The sequence below is a fragment of the Nyctereutes procyonoides genome, unplaced genomic scaffold, assembly GCF_905146905.1.
Source record: "Nyctereutes procyonoides isolate TBG_1078 unplaced genomic scaffold, NYPRO_anot_genome, whole genome shotgun sequence".
Classification (NCBI taxonomy): Eukaryota; Metazoa; Chordata; class Mammalia; order Carnivora; family Canidae; genus Nyctereutes; species Nyctereutes procyonoides.
The window spans coordinates 6,298,578-6,309,475 of NW_026575036.1; the positions used below are offsets into that span (position 1 = coordinate 6,298,578).

A 10,898-nucleotide genomic window follows, 5' to 3' on the forward strand; every position below is an offset into this window, starting at 1 on the left:
CACGTGAGAACCTATGTTAACAATAATATCGATAATCAATAATCCTAATGCCCCTACTTCTACATCTTCTCACCATGGCCTCTTTTCCTCTATTTTATACTATGCGAAAGCTTCTTAGCAAGTCTGTAGCTCTGTGTCAAGCCCTGGGGAGAGGATATAAGTATGTATGGGGCAGAGTCTCCCCACCGCAGAAGCTGACAGATGAGTAAAGAACAAGGCAAAGACGCAGGGTAACTACAACTGAACACAGCGTGCGGAGAGCCAGCTATGGTGAGACTCATACAAAGGACTAGAGGAGGTCAGAGGACATAAATTGCTTCAGGGTAGGTAATCCTGGAACATGGAAGCAGGAGGTAATATTTAAACTGAACCACTGGTTGTGAAGATTTCAGTAGTCAGAGTTTGGGAGGATGGAATTCCAAGGAAAGACATAGCTAATGGGAAGGATTTATTGACTTTGGGCATCATTGGATATTGAACTTCTATTCATCATGAGGGAGTGAGATGCAAGGACCAGTGAAATTCAAGGTAAAACTGTAGAAGCTCGAGGCTTTGAATAGAGAAGACAGGAGCCAGGACCTGGGTCGCAGCTCAAGGTCCATTTATCTTCACTTCTCTCTCTTTTTTTTTTTTGTTTAATTTATTTTTTATTGGTGTTCAATCTGCCAACATATAGAATAACACCCAGTGCTCATCCCATCAAGTGCCCCCCTCAGTGCCCATCACTTCTCTTATACCTGATCTTATTGTTCAGTTCACATGGGACAGGGCACCCTCTGTGCCTCCATCTATATGCCTCGCATCTCCTTTCTCCCCCCAGTAGTTCTTTATTAACAATGAGAGGATTTCCTAATCTTGTTACTGAGAAGAGCACAAAGCACAGAAAGGCACAAACTAAGTTAGATAATTTGCATGCCTGGGGAAAGGGAGAAACTTCTGCCATCTCCATAGTCAGTTCTCCTAGATCTTCTGACTCTATATGTCAATAAATATCTATATTTCCTCATTTTCTGGACAAGAGATACTGTGAAATGTCAGATGTAAAGTTTCTCATAAAAATCCTTCATAAAGGGGGAGCCCGGGTGGCTCAGGGGTTTAGCGCCTTCAGCCCAGGGCTTGATCCTGGAGACCAGGGATCGAGTCCCGCGTTGGGCTCTCTGCAGGGAGCCTGCTTCTCCCTCTACCTGTGTCTCTGCCTCTCTCTCTCTCTCTCTCTCTCTCTCTCTCTCTCTGTCTCTCCCCCTCTTTCTCTCTCTGTGTGTGTGTGTGTGTCTGTGTGTGTCTCATGAACAAATAAAATCTTTAAAACAATCCTTCATAAAGCAGGTCCCGGCACTGGCTTTGGAAGGTGGAGGAGGGGGTTCCTGTGCTGTGTCTCTGCCTTCAAACCACGCAGGCACAGGTCCACTTGTCTCCTGCTTCCAGGAGCTTTGCTCCAAGCTTTCTTTCTTTTTTTTTTCAATTTATTTATTTATGATAGTCACAGAGAGAGAGAGAGAGAGGCAGAGACACAGGCAGAGGGAGAAGCAGGCTCCATGCACCAGGAGCCCGATATGGGACTCGATCCCGGGTCTCCAGGATCGCGCCCTGGGCCAAAGGCAGGCGCCAAACCGCTGCGCCACTCAGGGATCCCTGCTCCAAGCTTTCTAAAGAAGGAAACAGAAACATTGAATCCTCTTACAACCTTGCTTCTTTCAGAGCCCATTACTTCTTTATGAACTTAGTTTTATAAACGACCAGTTTCTCACAATCTCCACTGCAGAAACCTTAATCGATATAATTTTAAATTCTCCTCTTCCTGGGATGGCTCAAATAGAGAATCCCACTTGGAAGCAAAGATGCAAATAAAATGGCTTCTCTTAGTACCCTCCGTGAGGGGTTTCCAGGAGAGGCCCTTGGTTACAAGGGTGGTGTACTTCTAAGGGGAGCTTGTATCAGGCTACAAGTAAAGAAGAGGAGAGCATTGCCTTGCAGCTGCTGTTTCTCTTTCTCTGCAAACCCCTTTTGATTGTAGCAGATGTATGGGGGCTCCACAGCAACCCAGCATCTTGGCCATGAACTTCCTGAAAGGAAACTCTTTAAAGTTTTCTTTTCTTTTTTTTTTTCCTTTTTTTTTTTTTCATTAAAGTTTTCTTGAGAGAGAATTCGGAATAAATATCAGGATTTGGTGGAAGCACACCAACCATGGACGGGGCTGGAAAGGAGCTGGTACCTTAGTGCTGATTGAACTACTTCAGGATTTGTGCACATACACATATCCCATACCCAAAAAGTCTAAAACATATGCTCGTGTTTATAGGCATACCGAGATAAATGTGCCTCACCTTTGGTGGGTATTTCCACTCAAATTTAAACACATATGTCTATATATTAGGCACACACACATGACTCTCAGTGAGGTGCTTTATGAATATATGCACCAGCCTCTCCTCCATTTCAAGCTCCTGCCTGCAGGGTGGGGCCCAGTGAAGGTAAAGGAGAGAGTGAGTATGAGCTGCTTGTGTCACTAAGTGTGCCTCTGATTAACACGCCATGAAACACACAAGAACTGTTTCCTTGTTATTCACTATTTGGAGTTATCCAGCATCTTTTAATTACCTCTGTGCCATCAAGTTTCAATGATCATCTATCCCTCACTGAGCCACTACTCCCTGCAAAGTATAGCTCAGGGGTTACAGGCACAAGATTTTGGTCAACCTTGGTACAAATCCGAGCTTCGCTACTCACTTTGCACAAATAACGTCCCTGAGGCTTCCATTCAACTTTTGCAAAATGAGCATAACAATACTCACCTCATTCAACTTTATATTAAATAGGTGATGACGGAAATTGTTTGGAGTACTTAGCAAATGTAGGTATATAATCATCATCATCATTTTGGGACTGTGGAGATAGAAGTAATACATAAAGGGATATTCCTTCCCCTTAGGAGATTTTAATATCTCCTTGACACAAAATAAATGCATGGAGAGGAAGAACTTGTAAACTTAAAACTCTATTTGAGCCCTAATGTCCCATAGGATTAGGAGAGTTGATAGCGGATTTCAGTGCTCTAATACGATTGGTGTTTTTCTTCTGTCACTCATCATCCCCATGCCTCACCACATTACATACACCACACATCCCCCACAGCCTCTCATTTAAGAAGTTGACTGGATAATGCTTGGATAACAAAGATTTTGAGAGTTCATTTTGTACATTATCCTGTTTCTGAGCAGAAGCCCATCGGAGACATTCCACACCCAAGGGAGACAGTCATGCACAAGGCTAGAGATCCTGTGCCCTCCCGTCTCCCTTGGTCACCCTCTAATCTCAGAAAATCCTTCTTTCTGCTCAATCTCAATCTATTTTATTTAACACTCACTTCTATTTATCACCCATTCTGATTGGGGATGAGGTACACAAATCCTCAAAAGCCTAAGAAAATTCTTAAATGCCCACCTGGTAACATTGTTCCATTGCCTATCTCGCCAGGTCTCTGTATTATAGGGTTTAAAATTTTTTGTTGTTCACTCATTAAAAATCATCAAATGATCCCTTAAGTAGCATTAATTTGGTTCCTACCAGTATATAACCCCTTATGTAGAAATCTGGTCTCTCCTGAAAGCATTTGGAGGATGTAAGTATCCTAATTTCCATAACAGACAGTTAAGAATTCCTATTTCATCCCCCAACCTCCAGAGCCTCTCAAGTTATAACTCATTTGATGAAGTGACAGTACAGCCCTGAGGTGGGGCCATGACTAATATGACCTCCTCAGTCCCTTTCTGTCCATCATATGAAGGATGGGAAAAGGAATTGGCGGCCATCCCCACCACCCAATGCTTGACTCGGGGAGCTCCTGAGGACCAGACAGACCCCAGTGAGGCACCACAGGCTTTTTTCCCCAGAGTGGGCAGGGTCCACACCCTGGCATAGTGACTGGAGTGGGGATCCTGGGGACAGAGGACACAGACCCCACACTTATCCCTCTTCCCCAAATTCAACTTCCACAGCCTAGTGCCCTCCTCTATCACTCCCAAATCCAAAATTGTCAGACTTGCCATAGTGCTCATCTGAGCCCAGACACCTGTCATGCATCATCTCAGACCAGTGCTTCCCAAAGCTGAAAAAGCATACAAATCACTTGGGAGCCTGTTAATAATGCAGATTCTGATTCAGGAGGTCTGGGTTGGTGCCTGCGATAACAGGAGCTCTAACAAGCTTCCAGGTGACCCCCATGCTTCTGGTCCATGGACCACACTCCGAAGAGCGGGATCTAGATGACTGTAGCAGGTGCTACAACTCTCTTCCAGGAAGAGTCTCTCTATCCATAACCTACTGTCTGTCTATCCTCCAGATGGCTGTGAGAATCATATCTCATCTTTCCTGGGTCAGAAACCATGCTCCATGGCACAATACACAATAAAACCTGAAGCATAAATTCCCTTCAAATGTGAGAAAACACACCCCTCACAAGAGACTCATCTTTCAGGACTCTTAGGATCTGTGTAGCCTAGAATTATGGTCCCTTTTCCTTTCCAACTCACCTGCCCCTCTTCTATTTCCCAAATTACTCCATAAGCACCCACCTCCAGGAAGTGTCTCTTGACCAATACCTCTCTCTGTTTCTACTCATACCTTCCCTTCCAGAGTAATGATGCCTCCATTCCTATCCAATTATCATCTATTTTGTCCATTTTTCTACATATGTGGGGTATCAATTCTCTTTCCCTAAAGAATCATAGATGCTCTAACAAGGTTTTTGTACCAGTCTCTCAAAGAAGCATCTAAAGTAGTAAGTAAATATATGGGTAATCCTGCCTCGAATGATTTTCCCTGCAGCCACCTACTTCCTGTTGGGAAGAGGAGAAATTCAGCAAGTAAGAAAGTAGCTTCCCTCCCTCCCTCCCTCCCAGCATGGGCCCCATACATAATTACAGCCGAAAAACACTGGCCCTCATATACCAAAGCATAAAACTGATGCATCAAGAAGGATGCATGTTGTGCTCACACTGGAGCCAGTCTCATCTCCAGGGACTCCCTGGAGTCAGGTAGAGTAGGTTGGGGTTTCTATCAATTTCACTCCTTCGATCCCCTCCCACATCCCGTGGGAAGGGATAGAGCAGGACCAAGGAACATTATATCAGGCATCCTCCTGCCCCAGGACTTATTTTCCCTGTTGCTCTTCAAATGAACACTCTGCTTACCGCTGGGTCTAGAGGAAGGGGAGAACCTATCCCTGGCCCTGAGCATGATTCCACTGTAATGGAACAGACAGGACAGTCACCAGAACTCAGGCATAGTCACACAAAGGCAAACTACAAGTGCCTGCGGACAGTTCTAGCTGCTGAGTATGGATACGGTTCTGGATGGAGAGAAATGCTGTTTGTCAAGGAAGTCCCCCAGAAAATAGACTTAAAGAAGTAGCACAATGTTAGTCTGAAGGAAAAGGAGAATTTTTGGTACCAAGGAAATGTGTAAGGCTCAATTTAATTTAACATGAATTTATTAAATGCTCGTTGTATGCCTGGCCACCAGCTGGATGCCTTAGGAAGTGAACAGGTTATACTCCTTACCTATGGCTATAATCAGGAACAAAAAGAAGAAGAAGAAGAAGAAGAAGAAGAAGAAGAAGAAGAAGAAGAAGAAGAAGAAGAAGAAGAAGAAGAAGAAGAAGAAGAAAAGAAGAAGAAGAAGAAGAAGAAGAAGAAGAAGAAGAAGAAGAAGAAGAAGAAGAAGAAGAAGAAGAAGAAGAAAGAAGAAGAAAAGAAAGATACACAGATAACTGGTATGATATTTTCTTATTTCGGATTTCTTCAGGTACAATGGACATAACTGTTAAGATACTTAAAGTAAACATTTGATATACATGTAATTGTGAAATGATTCATTTAGATTTCCCTCTGTGAAAAAATTAATAATGGCATTTTAATCTAAATGCTACATTAAATGAAGGTGTGTGTTCAAAGGACGTCTTTGTTTCCTCCCCCCTCATCTACACACATGGTGTATACATAGACCACATCTTCTTTATCCATTCACCTTTCAATGGACACTGAGGCTCCTTCCACAGTTTGGCTATTGTGGACATTGCTGCTATAAACATTGGGGTGCAGGTGTCTTGGTTTTTCACTGCATCTGTATCTTTGGGGTAAATCCCCAGCAGTGCAAATGCTGGGTTGTAGGGCAGATCTATTTTTAACTCTTTGAGGAACCTTTGAGGTACCAGTTCACATTCCCACCAACAGTACAGGAGGGTTCCCCTTTCTCCACATCCTCTCCAACATTTGTGGTTTCCTGCCTTGTTAATTTTCCCCATTCTCACTGGTGTGAGGTGGTATCTCATTGTGGTTTTGATTTGTATTTCCAAGATGGCAAGTGATGCAGAGCATTTTCTCATGTGCTTGTTGGCCATGTCTATGTCTTCTTTGGTTAAATTTCTGTTCATGTCTTTTGCCCATTTCGTGATTGGATTGTTTGTTTCTTTGAAGTTGAGTTTAATTCTTTATAGATCTTGGATACTAGTCCTTTATCTGATAGGTCATTTGCAAATATCTTCTCCCATTCTGTAGGTTGTCTTTTAGTTTTGTTGACTGTTTGTTTGCTGTGCCAAAGCTTCTTATCTTGATGAAGTTCCAATAGTTCATTTTTGCTTTTGTTTCCCTTGCCTTCATAGATGTATCTTGCAAGAAGTTGCTGTGGCCAAACTTCAACACCTCAAAAAGGGTGTTGCCTATGTTCTCCTCTAGGATTTTGATGGATTCTTGTCTCACATTTAGATGTTTCATGCATTTTGAGTTTATCTCTGTATGGTGTAAGAGAATGGTCTAGTTTCATTCTTCTGCACATGGCTGTCCAGTTTTCCCAGTACCATTTATTGAAGAGACTGTCCTTTTTCCAGTGGACATTCTTTCCTGCTTCGTCAAATATTAGTTGACCATAGAGTTGAGGGCCCATTTCTTGGTTCTCTCTTCTGTTCTGTTGATCTATATGTCTGTTTCTGTGCCAGTGCCACACTGTATTGATGATCACGGGTTTGTAGTACAACTTGAAATCTGGCATTGTGATGCCCCCGGCTCTGGTTTTCTTTTCAATATTCCCCTGGCTATTCAGGGTCTTTTCTGATTCCACACAAATCTTAAGATTATTTGTTCCAACTCTCTGAAGAAAGTCCATGGTATTTTGATAGGGATTGCATTAAACGTGTAAATTGCCCTGGGTAGCATTGACATTTTCGCAATATTAATTCTTCCAATCCATGAGCATGGAATATTTTTCCATCTCTGTGTCTCTTCCTCAATTTCTATCAGAAGTGTTCTGCAGTTTTTAAGGTATAGATCCTTTACCTCTTTGGTTAGGTTTATTCCTAGGTATCTTATGCTTTTGGGTGCATTTGTAAATGAGATTGATTCCTTAATTTCTCTTTCTTCAGACTCAGTGTATAGAAATGCCCCTGATTTCTAGGCATTGATTTTGTATCCTGCCACACTGCCGAATTGCTGTATGAGTTCTAGCAATCTTGGGGTGGAGGCTTTTGGGTTTTCTATGTAGAGTATCATGTCATTGGCGAAGAGGGAGATTTTGACTTAGTCTTTGCCAATTCGAATGCCTTTTATTTCTTTTTGTTGTCTGATTGCTGAGGCTAGGACTTCTAGTACTATGTTGAATAGCAGTGGTGAGAGTGGACATCCTTGTCTTGTTCCTGATCTTAGAGGAAAGGCTCCCAGTGTTTCCCCATTGAGAATTATATTTTCTGTGGGCTTTCTGTAGATGGCTTTTAAGATGCTCAGGAATGTTCCCTCTATCCCTACATTCTGAAGAGTTTTGATCAGGAATGGATGCCCTATTTTGTCAAATGCTTTCTCTGCATCTATTGAGAGGATGATATGGTTCTTGTTTTTTCCTCTTGTTGATATGACAATCACCTTGATTGTTTTACGAGTGTTGAACCAGCCTTGCAACCCAGGGATAAATCCCACTTGGTCATGATGAATAATCTTCTTAATGTATTGTTGGATCCTATTGGCTAGTATCTTGTTGAGAATTTTTGCAACTGTGTTCCTCCGGGATATGGCCTATAATTCTCCTTTTTGGTGGGGTCTTTGGAATTAAGGTGTCTGGTTTTGGAATTAAGGTGATGCTGACCTCATAGAACAAGTTTGGAAGTATTCCATCCCTTTCTATCTTTCAGAACAGCATTAGTAAGATAGGTAGTGTTTCTCAAAGAAAACACTTTTTCAAATTTCATTTAACATTAACTTTGTAAAAGCCAATAAGCAGCTATAGACAAAATTGAAAAGTAGAAAGTAAAAAAAAAGAGAGAGAAAGAGCAAAGACACATCCTTCTTTCTATCATAAATATAGAGCTCTATTAGTGTTCCCCACAAATATCTGATAGGAACTCTAGATTTCCATATGTTCAGGAGTGCTTCCCATTACTGCGTAGGGAACCATACTGCTTTCAGGTGCGATGATGTCAAGCCAAATATGTATTGGCACTGCCGAGTTCAAGGTCTAATGTTTGTATTCTTTTTTTAATGATTTTTTTAAATTTTTATTTATTTATTCATAGAGACACACAGAGAGAGAGAGAGAGGCAGAGACACAGGCAGAGGGAGAAACAGGCTCCATGCAGGGAGCCCGATGGGGGACTCAATCCTAGGTCTCCAGGATCACACCCCGGGCTGCAGGCGGTGCTAAACCTCTGCGCCACTGGGGCTGTCCCTACTGTTTGTATTCTTAAAGCTCTGCTGGATCCCATAGCTGAAGTAGATAACAAACCCAATCAGCATCCAGACACCAGATAGAGCCCAAGTGCCAACGGTCATCTGCATCATAAGGCAAACATTCAAAAAGATGCTCAGGAGTGGGAGGAGAGGCAGACCAGGTACCTGAAAGTGAAGAGGAGTAGTGCTCTGTGGCTGTCTCCAGATGATCCCAGTGATCCCAGTGATGACCACCAGGAGCAGCACAACCACTGTGATCCATCCTGGGTCTCCAGAAGGCAGACCTGACCACTGGGTCAGCACCAGGCAGAGAAGAGTCAGCAGCAGAGCAAGCAGTGAGGAGCAAACAGAGACAACCCGGCCAGAGAGTGGGGTGGGGGTGGGGCTGCCTGGAAAAAATAGTCCCTGTGGAGTTAGCTTCTCTGCTGCAGATCCTTTCTCCTGTTGAACCTGTGCTTCATTTCCCTCATTTTCCTCCTGCACTTGCACTTCATCTCCCTCATTCTCCTCCTGCACCTGCACTTTATTTCCTTCATTCTCCTCCTGCATCTCTCCTTCATTTCCCTTATTTCTCCTCTCAGGCTGACACCTGGGGATGAGACCACAAGTAACTTCGTTTCCCTCATTCTCCTCTTGCACCTGTGCTTCATTTTCCCCATTCTTCCTCTCAGGCTGATACCTGACAATGAGAACACAAAAAGCTACCAGGGAGTAATCTAGCAGGGCCCAAACTGACATGAGGTCCAAAAGATCTGTGAGTCCAAGAAAAAATGCCATGACTGCTGCAGTAATGCCGATGATCACAGTGGCCACAATGCGTGTGTATTTGCCAGTTTGGATCCTGGCAAGGACAGGGTACAGGAGGCCATCCTTTGCCATCATGTGTATCACCTCACCTATGGGGAACATATAGCCCAAGAAGCTGTCAGAAAGACTACAGAAAAATCCAAAAGTTACAGCATAGTAGGCAGGGACCCAGCCAATATGGAGAAATACCTCAGGCAAGGTGCTTCCAGGTTGGAGCTGGTAGTAAGGCACCATAAGCGTAAGTGCTACAGAGACACCAAAATGCATTAAAAAACAGATGAACAATGAGATAAAAATGCTCCTGGGGATGGAATGCTCAGGATTCTTAGCTTTTTGCACTTGGGCAACAATATATTCAAAACCTATGAATGCATAGAAACAAGTAGCAGCTCCACGGAGAATCCCCTGGAAGCCAAAAGGCACGAATCCTCCAGAGCCCAGAGGGCCCAAGCTAGAGGTGTCATTGAGTCCAGCCTTTATGTAGTCCTCTTCTGTGAGCTTCCAGTTGTGCAAGTCCCCCTTCATGAAGCCAGAGATGGTGACAAAACTGACAACCAAAATGTTCAATGATGCGAACACTTTGGCAACCAGGGAAAGCTGACTAATGTTCTGGGTTAGCAATTCCATGAGCAACAACAGAAGGCCCACAAAGAAGAGACCTATATTTTCTGCAAAGACACGAGAAACATGTGATACGATGCTCCCATCCAGAGTCTGAGAGTTCTGGATCTTGAAAACGTTGTCTAAAGCTAAGGTCCAGACACGGATCACAATAGCTGTATAGGCAAAAAAGAAGAGGATGAGGTTCCAGCCAGTGACAAAAGCCCCAAGTTCACCTACAGTGACATAGGTATAGAGATATGAAGAGCCAGAGTGGGGAACCCGAGCACTAAACTCTGCATAGCACAGCCCAGCCAGCAGTGAAGCTAGGCCAGCTACCAAAAAGCTGATCACGATGGATGGTCCTGTTTGGTCTCTAGCCACCACACTAGCCAGGAAATACACACTCATATCCACTATGTAGTCCAAACCCATGGCCACTAAATCCAGAGTGTTCAGGCTTCTGACTTGCTCATCTTTATCGCCCAGTTTCTTCACCTCAGGTCTGTGCACCAGCTTTTGAAAAAATTTCTGAAGAGCCTGACACACCATTTTAGCTGGAATTGAAGAAGATTCTAAGGATCAGAGAGTTGTAGCAAGGCCAGGGAGCCAAGAGTATTGGGTGTGGTTCATTGAGGCTGAGTTAAGCCAAGTTGGGTTGGGGCTGCCGAGGTCTATTGTTCAGGCTTCAAAGCGTCTGCTTCATATTTCTTCTGGTATCCTTCCATAATGCCTACGGAAGCAATAAATACGTACTGAACAATGATGTTTAATCAACCAACC

The 10,898-nt window shown here is 43.5% G+C and overlaps 1 protein-coding gene across 1 annotated transcript; it reads right to left on the bottom strand.

The window, feature by feature from the left end:
* Positions 1–8,458: 8,458 nt before the first annotated feature.
* LOC129505486 (cationic amino acid transporter 3-like) lies at positions 8,459–10,667 on the bottom strand. The gene is made up of 3 exons (XM_055318511.1): positions 9,348–10,667; positions 8,695–9,158; positions 8,459–8,522 (listed from the first exon to the last, which is right to left on the bottom strand). Exons 1-3 carry the CDS (start codon positions 10,665–10,667, stop codon positions 8,459–8,461), a joined length of 1,848 nt encoding a protein of 615 aa, XP_055174486.1.
* Between the last annotated feature and the right edge of the window lie 231 nt (positions 10,668–10,898).